Source organism: Lithobates pipiens, unplaced genomic scaffold, assembly GCF_037356315.1.
Source record: "Lithobates pipiens isolate NorthernLeopardFrog02 unplaced genomic scaffold, aLitPip1_a1.2 Scaffold_8, whole genome shotgun sequence".
NCBI classification, from domain to species: domain Eukaryota; kingdom Metazoa; phylum Chordata; class Amphibia; order Anura; family Ranidae; genus Lithobates; species Lithobates pipiens.
In genome coordinates, this window is record NW_027507903.1 from 180,751,225 (window position 1) to 180,766,443 (window position 15,219).

Here is a 15,219-nt window from a genome sequence, read left to right on the forward strand (position 1 = left end):
AAGTTATTTTTGTTTTTATATCTAGCAAGAGTCCTCTTTTAGTTGGGTTTTTAATTAAAGTTTTATAGCAGAGAGCACTATGTCAGCTGTGTTTATGATTACATGAGTCCCTTGAAGTAGAGGAACAGCTGAATAATCGCAGAGATCAACCTCCTATCTGTGAAGGATACATTGGGTGGAGTGGAGATTGTGAAAGGGAGAAATTGAACAGCTGAGTCTTGAGAGAAAGAAAACAGTTAATTTGAGTCTTCCTGACTCATCCTTGAGGTGGGCAGATTAAATAGCTGGTGGTGGTTTGCACAAGCAATAAGAATTATTGAGAAGCACGGTGATATGATAATAACACTGGAGCACTACTATCAAGATTGATATTGATTTATGGAACATTTATTATGAATTAGAATTTTATTGCATGTATACATAGGACTAAGTATAGCATTGAATTATCACTGTAATAGCACCGCACTGTGTGTGTATACACATCTTTTGGTACACATACACACACATATTAGAATATATATATATATATATATATATATATATATATATATATATATATATATATATATATATATATATATATATATATATATATATATATATATATATATATATATATATATATATATATATATCTCAACTCTGCACATGCTCAGTTTTCAGTGAGTTTCTATGCTGAGCATTTCCTCCCTATCACATCTTAGTAACCCATCTGACTATAGAGTAAAACATGTGGGTTTATACACAGTGGTAAATGACAGCCCACTCCCTCCCTCCCTCCTCCTTCATGCCCACTAACCAGCTAAACACAATGGGGTGGGATATTACATGTAGATTAAAGGCCTCCCTTTTATTCTAAGACACATGCTTGAGGGGGTGACATCTTATGACTGGCAGAAGAAAGTCCACACCATGTTATTTCTACAAAATAATAAAGATTTGATTTCAAATATATATTTGTATGACAAATTAAAACAGTTTGTTGAGATTTTTGTTTTATTTATTCTGTATTCCAAAGGATGTTTTTATTTTTATTTTAAACATGTGACCAGCAGCAGAGGATTAGAAGCTCCTCCTGCATAAGGAAAAATTTACTTAGATGCTTTTAATTAACCACTTAACAACTGCTCTATAGCAGATTTACTGCTACAGTGTCATTAGTACAGTGACAAAGCATGCTTTTAGCACTGATCACTGTATTAAAAAGCGTCAGTTATGCCACGTACACAAGATCAGACTATCCGGCGGACTCCGGCAGACTTTCTTTCCAAAAGTCCGGACTTAGAAAGAAGTTTTGAGTTAAAATTGTCTGCCGGACTCGGCAGTCCGGCGGACAATCCGCCCGTCTGTGTGCTAGTCCGCCGGACTTTTGAAATGAATGGACTTGCCCACACCCGGAGAAAAGTCAGTTCATTTTGAACGTAGCTCCAGATAGACGGGACTAGCGAAGGTAGTCAATGTCGCTGCCTCCATCGGCGAGATTGACACCTCACTGGCCCGTCACCTGGTGGGGACAATCGAGCGCCCTCCCCTCCTGAGCCGTACCAGGCTGCGTGCCCTCAACATGGGGGGGTGCTTTGGGGAAAGGGGGGCCCTGCGGCCCCCCACCCCAAAGCACCTTGTCCCCATGTTGATGAGGACAAGGGCCTCTTCCCGACAACCCTGGCCGTTGGTTGTTGGGGTCTGTGGGTGGGGGGCTTATTGGAATCCGGGGAGAATAATGGGGCCCCCAGATACCGGCCCCCCACCCTATGTGAATGAGTATGGTGTATGATGTACCCCTACTCATTCACCTGGTGAAAAAAGTGTAAAAAACACAACACAAGTTTTTAAAATAATTTGACAGCTCCAGTGGTCTTCTTCCGTCTTGATGAGGTCTTCTCGCCAGACACCTCCGCTATCTTCCGCTAGCTCTTTTACTAGCGGAGGAGCCCAGCTTTCTTCGTCATCGCCGCCGTCTGGGGGTCTTCTTCTGACTTTAGGGTCTTGTCCCGCTCTTCGGTTCTTCTTGCCGGGCCTCCGCTATCTTCTTATAGCTCTTTTACTAGCATTGGCCCGGTCTTCTGTCGCAGCCAGCTTCTTCTCTTCTTCCTTGCGATTTGGACCCAACGCTCTCTCTGGCCACAATTGCAGGCACGCATTGTGTGGCGACTTATATAGGGACAATGGGCGGGGTCACTGGGTGATGTCACATGGTGACCCCGCCCTCTATGATGTCACAGTCCCGGAGGATGCCAGTTCTGGGCCAATGCTAGTAGAAGAGCTATAAGAAGATAGTGGAGGCCCGGCAAAAAGAACCGAAGAGCAGGACAAGACCCCTGAAGAGCGGGACAAGACCCCGAAGTCGGAAGAATACCCCCGGACAGCAGCGACGACGAAGAAGAAAGCTGGGCTCATTCGCTAGTAAAAGAGCTAGCAAAAGAGCAGAAGATAGCAGAGGAGTCTGGCAAGAAGACCCCATCAAGATGGAAGAAGTCCACCGGATCTGTCTAATAAATTACTTTAAAAACTTGTGCTTTTTTCACCAGGTGAATGAGTAGGGGTACATCGTACCCCATACTCATTCACATAGGGTGGGGGGCCGGTATCAGGGGGGCCCTTATTAAAGGGGGCTCCCGGATTCCGATAAGCCCCCCGCCCACAGAGCCCAAGAAACAATGGCCAGGGTTGCCGGGAAGAGGCCCTTGTCCTCATCCTGACCGGCTGGGCTGCGTGCTCGGATAAGGGTCTGTTATGGACTTTGGGGGGACCCCCACACCGTTTTTTTTCGGCGTAGGGCTTCCCCTTTAAATCCATACCGGGTGATGGGGCTAACGAGGTGTCAATCTTGTCGCCTCCATCTGTGGCATTGACTTCCTTCGCTAGTTCCGTCTACCTGGAGCCACGTTCAAAATTAATGGACTTTTGACCATGTGTGTGGGCAAGTCCATTCACTTCAAAAGTCCAGTGAACTCCCGCCCTAGACTAGTCTGCCGAAAAAGTCCGGTCGTGTGTGGGCAGGTCCGCTCGGTCGGAAAGTCCCTAGCGGACCTACGCTGCAAAGTCCGGCGGGTTGTCCACTGGACTAAGTCCGCCGGATAGTCCAATCGTGTGTATGCGGCATTAGTGTCAGACTTTCCGACCCAATATAGCAGTCCCGTTATAAGTTGCTAATCGCCACCATTACTAGTATACAAAAAATGTAATAACTAAAAATTCCAGCATATATCCCATAGTTTGTAGACGCTATAACTTTTACGTAAACCAATCAATAAACGCTTATTAGGATTTTTTTTACCAAAAATATGTAGCAGAATACATATTGGCTTATGAAGAAATTTGATTGATTTTTATTGGATATGTGTATAGCAGAAAGTAATGATCAGTACTTGTTTTTACTCGTTTATAGTGAAAAAAATTAAAAAAACACAGTGGTGATCAAATACCATCAAAAGAAAGCTCTATTTGTGGGGGGGGGGGGGGGGGGGGGGTGGCAACATTTTTATTTGGTTACAGTGTTGCATGACTGCGCAATTGTCAGTTAAAGTGATGCAATGTCATATCGCAAAAATTGGCCTGGTCATGAAGGGGGGTAAATCTTTCAGAGATCAAGTGGTTAAAAGAATTACAGTGCAATCATCCACCTACAGAAATAGAAGGGACAATGTAAATAAACAGTGTGTGTTTGGTATCACTTTAAACCACTTTATTCTAATAAAAAACAAAATCACTCATAATGGGTTTGTGTTTTGTTTTTGATTGTGCAAGGTACAAACAGCATCGATTGCGGTGTTACGCATTTAATTCAGCAAAAAATGACACACATCACATTAACATAAATTGTATTTGCCAGTTCAAAGGCCAAAAAAGACCCCAAAAGTACAGAATCTGTATAGGAAAAATGGATAGCTGCACACCAAGGTACTGGAAAGTCACTTTATTCTTAAATTAATAAAATATGAGATGACATTACAGGATGGTAGCAAATACGGGTACAGGTAGACGCGTTTCACACAGTAAAGGCCCATATACACGATCAGACATGCAAATTAGCTGTTTTAACCACTTTACGACCAGCGCATGCCGATGTACGTCCATTTTTTGAAGAGGCATATCTCGATAACCGCAGCAGCTGCTGCCACAACCGAGATATCCATCTCTTCAGGCACTGGTCGTGTGTACGATAATGGTGGTCTCTGCGAAAGGACAAACTTTCTGGCAACAAAAGTACGATGAAGCAAAGTCCGATCGTGTGTACAGAAAACCATAGGACTTTTGTACAAAGTACACACACGCATGCTCAGAACCAATGCAAAAGATCAGGCAACAATACAGAAGTTGACCAAAGGTGGCGGTAAACTGCAAAAAAAAAAACACGTGATTTGGTGAAAGTTGACTGAAAATAAAAAATGTGTATGCAATACAAGTTCACGGCCGACGCCCTTTGTACAAAAATTCACGGCAGGACTTTTTCAGCCAACTTTTACCAAATCACGTGGTTTTTTTTTGCTCTTTACCGCCACCTTTGGTCAACTTCTGTATTATTGTCTGATCTTTTGCATTGGTTCTGAGCATGCGTGTTTTTACTTTGTACAAAAGTCCTATGGTTTTCTGTACACACGATCAGACTTTGCTCCATCGGACTTTTGTTGCCGGAAAGGTTGTCCGTTTGCACAGCCAACAAAAGTCAGATGAAAACCAAAAAAGTTTGTCTGATGAAGCGTACACGGTCGGATGTTGCCTTAAAACAGCTAATTTGCATGTTTGTTGTCAAAAAGTCTGATCGTGTGTATGGGCCTTTAATCCCTTTCTTAATTTTTGAATTTCAACAACAAAAATCTATCTTTTATGGGTCATGCTGAGAGCAATAGCATTTGCTATCTTGATGTCAGACTGACTGGGAATAACTCAGAAGTAGTGACCACCCTATAGAGAAAATACCCATCAGGCAATACACTCCTTGCTCAGTCTGGGCATCCAAGGCACACCAGTAAAGGCATCACTGTGGGCCAATTTTTAATGAGTAAGACATATTAGTAGTAAAGATATAGCCTTTGAGTGGAGAAGCTTCTTTTTTATACAAGCTTTTTTTGGATAGGGACCATCCAAGGTGGATTATTGACAGGGTCCTGGCCATTGCTAGAGATAAAAATAGAAAGGACTTGCTTATCAATACCAGCAGTCAGGACAGACTCCAGAAAAAAGCTGGATGGGCTAATAAACTAACTATCACCACCCCTTTTAGTGCGGAATTTAACTCCATCAAACATTAATAAATATGTACCTATTTTGTGTGTACACGTTTGTTCAGAAATTTTGAAAACAGGGGTTAATATAGTTTCCCGTCGGGCACCAAGTCTGGAAAGATATCTATCCGACCAGCTTCTTCCATAAAAAAATCTATTAGATCACTCACTTGGTTACACTGTAAAGGTAACTACAAGTGTGATGCAACTGAGTGTCCGTGCTGCCCACATGTCCTTGGAGTACATTTTGTTCAGCGATCAATGGGAGGAAGTATCATTTAGACTCCTTTTATAACTGTAACACCAGCTATGTACCTTATCACATGCAGGTCCTGTCACAAACAATACGTGGGGAGAACCACTAAGCGTTTACAAGACAGATTCTACGAACAAGTGTATAGTATAGACATAAATAAACCCAGAAATGTTGGGAAGCGTTTCAATCACCACCATGGAGAAGATTGGTCCAGTCTGGGGGGTTCAAGTTATAGACAAGATCAGAGTGTCCAACAGGGGAGGAGGTGCTTTTCGTTTGCTGTGTCGGAGGAAGGTGTACTGGATATTTTATTTACAGACACGCATTCCCATGGGCCTGAATTTCGAATGGGATGTGAGTAACTTCTATGAAGAGGTGATCGCATTTTTCTGTGCACCTCCCTCCAACACAGTGTGAATACAGTCATGGTCGAAATTGTTGGCACCCCAGACATTTTTCCAGAAAATCAAGTATTTCCCACAGAAAAGTATTGCAATAACACGTGTTTTGCTATACACATGTTTATTCCCTTTGTGTGTATTGGAACAAAACAAAAAAAGGGAGGAAAAAAAGAAAATTGGACATAATGTCACACAAAATTCCAAAAATGGGCTGGTCAAAATTCTTGGCACCCTTTCAAAATTGTGGATAAATAAGATTGTTTCAAGCATGTGATGCTCCTTTAAACTCACCTGGGGCAAGTAACAGGTGTGGGCAATATAAAAATCACACCTGAAAGCAGATAAAAAGGAGAGAAGTTCACTTAGAGCCGGTTCACACAGGGGCGACTCAGATCCGACTTCAGGTCGCCCCTAGTCGCCTCAGGTCGGACAACATGTAAAACTCAATGTAAGTGAATGAGAGCCATCTTAATGCACACTACTGAAGTCGCTCCGACTTCAGAAAAGGTTCCTGTACTACTTCAATCCGACTTGTAGGCGACTGGTACCCGTTGATTTCAATGGAGGTCGCCTACAAGTCGGATCTCCGTCTATACGGAGGCGACTCTCACGGAATTATCAGCTCTGAAGGGGGAATTCCACGCCAAATTTATGAAAAATATTTGGCGTGGGTTCCCCCTCCGAGAGCATACCGGGCCCTTAGGTCTGGTATGGATTCTAAGGGGAACCCCCTACGCCGAAAAAACGGTGTGGGGGTCCCCCCCAGATCCATACCAGACCCTTATCCGAGCACGCTACCCGGCCGGCCAGAACAGGGGGTGGGGACGAGTAGGCTTGTGCAATTAGTTTCACTACAAATCGAAATTCGGCCGAATTTTGCATCTTTTGGACATTCGGATGCATTTGAATGTCCGAATAAAAAAATAATGAACAACAACGAATACGAAAGAAATATAACGAATGAATTCGAATGAATTGAGTAATTCTTTAAAGATCTAATGAAACAAAAAGTCAGCTCAATGTAAATGTTATAGTCCAATCAGCTAATTAATTTTGTGTCGGAGGATGGATTACTGGCAAAATGTATTCCTGAGAACTGAGTTAGAAGAGTGTTGTATTGTATTTGAGCCGAGGAGAAGAGACGTTGTCATTGTGTGTGTTAAAAGATTCAATAAACAAACGACTTTCCAAACTACGAATCATTATCACGAATGTCTATACATACATAAATAGCGAATTTATATGGATACGAACGAATTTGACACTCTACGAATAATAACGAATTATCCGAAAACGTATTAACGTGACATAATGAATATAACAGAATGAAATGATGTATTTTACAAATGACAACGAACCGAAACGAAATTTTCCATTGTGCACAACTCTAGGGACGAGCGAGCGCCCCCTCCTCCTGAGCCGTACCAGGCTGCGTGCCCTCAACATGGGGGGTGCCTTGGGGAAGGGGGGCCGCGCGGCCCCCCCACCCCAAAGCACCTTGTCCCCATGTTGATGAGAACAAGGGCCTCTTCCCGACAACCCTGGCCGTTGGTCGTCGGGGTCTGCGGGCGGGGGGCTTATCGGAATCCGGGAGCCCCGGATACTGGCCCCCCACCCTATGTGAATGAGTATGGGGTACAATGTACCCCTACCCATTCACCTGTAAAAAAAAAAAACACACAAGGGTTTAAATAGTTTATTGCACAGCTCCGGGGGTCTTCTGTCCGTCTTCAGGGGTCTTCTCGCCGGACTCCTCTGCTATCTTCTGCTAGCTCTTTTGCTAGCGGAGGAGCCCGGCTTTCTTCTTCGCCGCCCTCTTCTTCCGACTTCGGGGGTCTTGTCCCCCTCTTCGGTTCTTCTTGCCGGGCCACCGCGCCTTCTTCTAGCTCTTTTACAGGCGGTGGCCCGGTCTTCTGTCGCCGTCTTCTGTTCTTCTCTTCAGATGTTGCCTCGTCGCTGCCTCCACTCACAGTGGCAAGGACGCGGCGTGCGGCGACTTATATAGGGACATCACCGGATGATGTCCCCGCCCATTATGATGTCACAGTCAAAGAGGATGCTGGGACTGTGACATCATAATGGGCGGGGACATCATCCAGGGAATGTCCCTATATAAGTCGCCGTGCCATGTCCTTGCCACTGTGAGCGGAGGCAGCAACGAGGCAACATCTGAAGAGAAGAAGAGGAGAAGAACGGAAGACGCGACAGAAGACCGGCCACCGCCTGTAAAAGAGCTAGAAGAAGGCGTGGTGGCCCGGCAAGAAGAAACGAAGAGGGGGACAAGACCCCCGAAGTCGGAAGAAGAGGGCGGCGGCGAAGAAAAAAGCCGGCGAGAAGACCCCCGAAGATGGACAGAAGACCCCCGGAGCTGTGCAATAAACTATTTTAACCCTTGTGTGTTGTGGTTTTTTTTTACTCTTTTTTTTTACAGGTGAATAGGTAGGGGTACATTGTACCCCATACTCATTCACATAGGGTGGGGGGCCGGTATCCGGGGCCCCCTTTATTAAAGGGGGCTCCCGGATTCTGATAAGCCCCCCGCCCGCAGACCCCGACAACCAACGGCCAGGGTTGTCGAGAAGAGGCCCTTGTCCTCATCAACATGGGGACAAGGTTCTTTGGGGTGGGGGGGCCGCGCGGCCCCCCTTCCCCAAGGTACCCCCCCATGTTGAGGGCACGCAGCCTGGTATGGCTCAGAAGGGGGGGGGACGCTCGCTCGTCCCCACCCCCTTTCCTGGCCAGCCGGGTAGCGTGCTCGGATAAGGGTCGGGTATGGATCTGGGGGGGACCCCCACACTGTTTTTTCGGCGTAGGGGGTTCCCCTTAGAATCCATACCAGACCTAAGGGCCCGGTATGCTTTTGGAGGAGGAACCCACGCCAAATATTTTTCATAAATTTGGCGTGGAGTTCCCCCTTCAGAGCTAATAATTCCGTGAGAGTCGCCTCCGTATAGACGGAGATCCGACTTGTAGGCGACCTCCATTGAAATCAACGGGTACCAGTCGCCTACAAGTCGGATTGAAGTAGTACAGGAACCTTTTCTGAAGTCGGAGCGACTTCAGTAGTGTGCATTAAGACGGCTCTCATTCACTTACATTGATTTTTACATGTTGTCCGAGGTGAGGGGACTAGGGGCGACCTGAAGTCGGATCTGAGTCGCCCCTGTGTGAACCGGCTCTAAGTGAACTTCTCTCCTTTTTATCTGCTTTCAGGTGTGATTTTTATATTGCCCACACCTGTTACTTGCCCCAGGTGAGTTTAAAAGAGCATCACATGCTTGAAACAATCTTATTTATCCACAATTTTGAAAGGGTGCCAAGAATTTTGACCAGCCCATTTTTGGAATTGTGTGTGACATTATGTCCAATTTGCTTTTTTTCCTCCCTTTTTTTGTTTTGTTCCAATACACACAAAGGGAATAAACATGTGTATAGCAAAACACGTGTTATTGCAATACTTTTCTGTGGGAAATACTTGATTTTCTGGAAAAATGTCTGGAGTGCCAACAATTTCGACCATGACTGTATTCACACTGTGTCAGAGGGAGGTGCACAGAAAAAGAGCTCATTCTCTGATTGGCCATGGCAAAAGTCGCCTGGCCTGGGGCGACTTAAAGTCGTGTTGTAAGTCGCCCCAGGTCCTGTCTAAGTCGTGTTCAAGTCGTCTCCAAGTTGACTCACAAAGTCGTCCTGGAAGTCGTGTCGCCCCTGTGTGAACCGGCTCTAAGTCTTTGTATTGTGTGTCTGTGTGTGCCACACTAAGCATGGACAAAAGAAAAAGGAGTAGAGAACTGTTTGAGGAAAAATAATCAACAATCTCAAGGTTACGAGTCCATCTCCAGAGATCTAGATTTGACTTTGTCCACAGTGCGCAACTTATCAAGAAGTTTTCAACCCATGGCACTGTAGCTAATCTCTCTGGGCATGGACGGAAGAGAGAAATTGATGAAAGGTTGCAATGCAGGATAGCCCGGATGGTGGATAAGCAGCCCCAAACAAGTTCCAAAGAAATTCAAGCTGTCCTGCAGGCTCAGGGAGCATCAGTGTCAGTGCAAACTATCCGTTAACATTTAAATGAAATGAAACGCTATGGCAGGAGACCCAGGAGGACCCCACTGCTGACACAGATACATAAAAAAGCAAGACTACAGTTTGCCAAAATGTACTTGAGTAAGCCAAAATCCTTCTGGGAAAACGTCTTGTGGATAGATGAGACCAAGATAGAGCTTTTTGGTAAAGCACATCATTCTACTGTTTCCCGAAAACGGAGGCCTACAAAGAAAATAACACAGTACCTACAGTGAAATTTGGTGGAGATTCAATGATGTTTTGGGGTTGTTTTGCTGCCTCTGGCACTGGGTGCCTTGAATGGATGCAAGGCATCATGAAATCTGAGGATTACCAAAGGATTTTGGGTCGCACTGTAGAGCCCAGTGTCAGAAAGCTGGGTTTGCGTCCGAGATCTTGGGTCTTCCAACAGGACAATGACCCCAAACATACGTCAAAAAGCACCCAGAAGAGCATGGCAACAAAGCGCTGGAGAGTTCTAAAGTGCCCAGCAATGAGTCCAGATCTAAATCCCATTGAACACCTGTAGAGAGATCTTAAAATTGCTGTTGGGAAAAGGCCCTTTCAATAAGAGAGACATGGAGCAGTTTGCAAAGGAAGTGGTCCAAAATTCCGGGTGAGAGGTGTAAGAAGCTTATTGATGGTTATAGGAAGCGACTGATTTCAGTTATTTTTTCCAAAGGGTGTGCAACCAAATATTAAGTTAAGGGTGCCAAGAATTTTGAACTGCCCATTTTTGGAGTTCTGTGTGATATTATGTCCAATTTGCTTTTTTCCTCACTTTTTCTGTTTTGTTCCAATACACACAAAGGGAATAAAAATGTGTATATGATTTGATTTTCTGTAAAAATTTCTGGGGTGCCAACAATTTCGGCCATGACTGTATATACAGACGTTATGGGACATGTGTGTACTTTCCACTGTGTATTTTGGGAAATGGTTATTGTGTTTCTGGAATATAGCATCACGTATAGCGTAGCCCATTTGTCCAATAACATATTTTCACACATTTATTTTCTGTCTGTTTATGTATAGTGAGCACAGTATATATATATATATATATATATATATATATATATATATATATATATATATATATATATATATATATATATATATATACATATATATATATATACACTCATTCTATTAGACAGCTGAGCTTCAGATACCCTGCTTTCCCAACAATAGGAGGTTTCACCCCCCCCCCCCCCCCATTAGGGGCATAGAGAGCCTGTAGTACATAACTACCCTAAAGATGAACATAATAATTCTGTTGTTTGGTTGGGGATCAGTGGAGGGGGGCGAGGGTGGAGTGTCTCCCTGCCGAACTTCCGGCAGACAAGTATGAATGGGTGTGAATGTGTGTGTGGGTATGGATGTTTTGGATGATGACTGCAAATTATGGTCTACAGCACTGGGACTTAGCAAAAGGACCCTGTGTGGTCCACGTAAAGTAACCTGAAACACTTTTAGACAAAGATTTACTCCTCCATTGAAGAACAAAGAAATAAAGACCTATGGTCACTATTAGTAAGCCCTGTTTGGTTAATGTTGTGGAAGATTAAAAATGTTCACTCTGGCATTAATATTTACACATATAAATACGATGACAACAAGTGTAAGATGTAACTGTTAATACATGTATGCAATATCCTTTTATTTTTGCAAAATCAAATATTTAAAAAAAAGACAGCTGAGCTTCAGTAACATTGTTGGTTGTAGCACACATATGGGTCACATAGATATTTATAAAGATATTTTTTATGAATATGATGAATTTTGTGTGTTTCTTCTTTTTTGTTGGGGTTTTTTTTTTCAGTTCTTTGATATATATATTTGTATTATTATTAATTGTTTGTTTCATATTTTTATTTATATTATATGACAAATTTCATTCAATGATGGTTCTATTATATATTTCTATTCTTTAATATCATTTTACCATGATTACTTTATTGTCATATTGGGGGTTATTTACTAAAGGAAACTGCACTGAAATTGCAATGAAAGTCGCTGTAGATCCAAGGGGGACATGCAAGGAAAATAAAAAACAGAATATAGCTTGCACATGATTTGATGATAAAATCAGCAGAGCTTCCACTCAGTTCAGATCTACCCCTTGGATTCAGAGCAACTGCACTTCCAAGTGCATTTGCAGTGCAAAGTGGATTTGCCCTTCGTAAATAACCCCCATTGCATCCATATCCCTAATTTGGACATTGGGCAATGATTTTTTTCGTATATAATTGTTTTTGATTTTTTGAACAGTGTTTTTACATTTTTTTCTTTTTTTAATTTGTTGTCTGGTCTGTTTTGTTTGCTAGGTCTAAGCTATGGAGGAATAATTTTGAATGCATTTTCATGTTACTTATTGTTTATATATATTTTTTTAAATAAGACAAATAGCTGTGATTTTTAAACAAGTTTTCGCTGATGTCATCTACACGTGAGTTTCACAGAGGGAGGAGGCCCTATTTAAGGATTGTCAGTGAAACATATTAGAGTAATGAGTAAGCACAGCGTTACTGTGTGAAACACGTCTACCTGCACCTGTATTTGCAGCCATCCATTTTTCCATTGCATTAGTTGTGCGGCCGGCGAGCTGAGGCTTGCGCCCATGGGAGGAGCCCTTTCCCCACCTCATCTGCTATCCATCACTCACCTGGAGCAGAGTTTCCTTTCCTGTTGGCAGATTCTGTATTAATATACAGGGTCGGCACACTCCAGAGGCAAAAAAAAAAAAATAATCCACAGCTCCAAAGCAAGGAGCAATGTACAATGCTTATTTACGCAAAATCAGGGATTAGTCTGAATATTTGTGCAAGGTAAAAAAAAAAAAAAAAAAAGTTGAATGTTGGCTGCATTTATTGAGTGATACATAAGAGAAGAACAGTAAAGCAATTTAGGTGAAAATGTGTGAATTTTGGATGAAAGCTCTAAAAGCAATGGACGGTAATTATACATATACAGTAAATTTATAAAAATAAAAAAGCTTGCATTCTTGCAAGTACCTGATCAAGTGGATAATGTGATGTTTTTGAATTTGTTGTGCTGTCTGCAGTTGTCACCTGTAATGATCTAAAATTTAAGTTTTCATTACAAAATATAGCTAACTAAAATAAAAAGCCACAATTTAATCAATGTTAAATTGCTTGTGTGTGAACAAGAACATTACACATTTTAAACTTGAAAAAACTGGTCCATAATAAAAACTTTCTAAAACAATTTACTTACCTTGGTAGGTGGCAACTCTGCTATCATCATTAGGTATCATTTTATGGAAATACATTGTAGTAAATATGACCACCTTATTGCACTTTAGGAGATAAGGATGTTTAGACTTTGCATTTAAACAAAAACTGTTATCTTCCCCATGCAGGGAAATGTGACAGTGTCCCCGGAAAGGACATTCCCTGACCCCCTTAACTCATCTAATATGCACTTGTTTGCAGCTCCTCTACATTCTGGAGAACTTGTGACATCAAACTCCAACATGTGACAGTGCCCAGCCTAGTTGTTAGATATGGACACCTTAGCTGTTAGACCTAGACACCATCACAGGGGAGCAGGTAACAAGCTCCCCCATATCCAGAAAGGTGAGTATTCTCGTCAGCTGTAAAAAAGCAAAGAGCTGAGAGGGAGTGCAGGTAAGGTAAGTATAGAGGGGTCAGTGAGGCCTTTGCAGAGACAATATCACCTTGTCCTGAATAGGCAAGATGACATTGGGGGTTATTTACTAAAGGAAAATCCACTTTGCACTGCAAGTGTACTTGGAAGTAAAGACGCTGTAGATCCGAGGGGGACATTCAAGGAAAAAAAAAACAGCATTTTAGCTTGCACATGATTGGATGATAAAATCAGCAGAGCTTACAATCATTTCAGATCTACCCCTTAGATTTAGAGCGACTGCACTTCCAAGTGCACTTTCAAGTGCACTTGCAGTGCAAGTGAATTTTCCTTTAGTACCGGTAAATAACCCCCATTGCCTTCTCTGAACACTTGGCTACTCGAGTCATTTTTTTCATTTTTTGAGCATGTTAAAATCTGCATTTTTGGGATAGAAATTACTGTAAACCCACAAAGTATATGTTTTCTGAAAGCAGAGACCCTGGAAAATAAAATTGTGGTAACTGTAATTTTCTTATGCCGAACAATATGTGCACAATTTTTTATCAGGCGCATATTTTCAGAGAGAAATACATGAAAATGGATTTTAGTGCAAACAAACAAAATATTATACCCAATTTTTGGGCAAAATATATAAAAAAAAAAATCGGGTTACCAAAATATGTCAAGTCTTAAAATTGCGCACATCTATGGAATTGCAAACAACTATCATACCCAAAATTTTCCATAGATGATGCTTAAAAAGCCGTTACATGTCATGAGTTTAGAGTTAACCATGAACAATGGCCCTAGAATTCTTGCTCTCTGATGTTTGAGACAATACCTCACTGCAATATCTTTACATACATGTGCCCACCCTCTAATAAGCTTCCTATGTGATAGGGTGGGCAGGTGATAGGTACTCTTTATGGAGACACTGGGAGTCTATTAGACTCCCAACATCTCCCCTGCCCTTCAATGCAGCTATTAAAACAAAGATCATGTTTGAATAGCTGCATTCTTGGCTACACTAGCCAAAGAATGAAAACTCTGACCCTGATAATGATATAATACATCACTTTGAGGCTTATTAGTCCCAGGAGGGATCAGGGAATGAATGTTCCTGGGGTTCCTTCTTTTTTCACATGAGAAGCAGTTTCCCATGGTCCCTGAGCAATGGGAGAGCCACCAACTGGGACACCCCTTTAAATACCTTGATACCACATACCTTGATACCACATGATATATGAGAAACACTATTGGATAGTAAAAACAATTTGTATTGACTCTCTACATTAGGAGTCGACAGATTATCGGACGAGATTGACTTTTTTTTTAAGCATCTGTAACGGTCACACTGATGTTACTGATATTGCTTCAAGGGGTTGTGCAGCTGCAGGCATTAAACCGGTACCGTTCTTTAGAGCAGACGGTCATCATTCTTGTAATAACAACCAATGTGGCTCAGCAGCCATTATTATTACAAGCAGTGGAAGGGGACACGACCCCCCTCCCGCCACTCTGCCCGGGTCTCCTGTCCCACCGGGAGGTCCGAGCAACCAGCCAGCACGTCCACCAGCTGGCCCAAAGTTCTGCACAAAGCAGATCAGCTATGTTTGGGTCTAGGATCTAGTAACCCTGAATTAATGTCATAACATCC

At 42.7% G+C, this 15,219-nt stretch overlaps 1 protein-coding gene across 2 annotated transcripts in view; it reads right to left on the reverse strand.

The window, feature by feature from the left end:
• The window catches only part of LOC143964396 (uncharacterized), a 63,530-nt gene that overhangs the window by 30,258 nt on the left and 18,053 nt on the right, over positions 1-15,219 (reverse strand). Inside the window, exons 3-4 of one of the 2 annotated variants that reach the window (XM_077474113.1) lie at positions 12,965-13,031; positions 3,464-3,623 (exon numbers count right to left, since the gene is read on the reverse strand). In XM_077474113.1, coding sequence (XP_077330239.1) covers positions 3,588-3,623; positions 12,965-13,031 — 103 coding nt within the window. In that variant the 3' untranslated portion in view covers positions 3,464-3,587. Of the gene's footprint in view, positions 1-3,463; positions 3,624-12,964; positions 13,032-15,219 lie in introns of those variants that run through there. The other variant, XM_077474112.1, reaches the window with a different exon arrangement.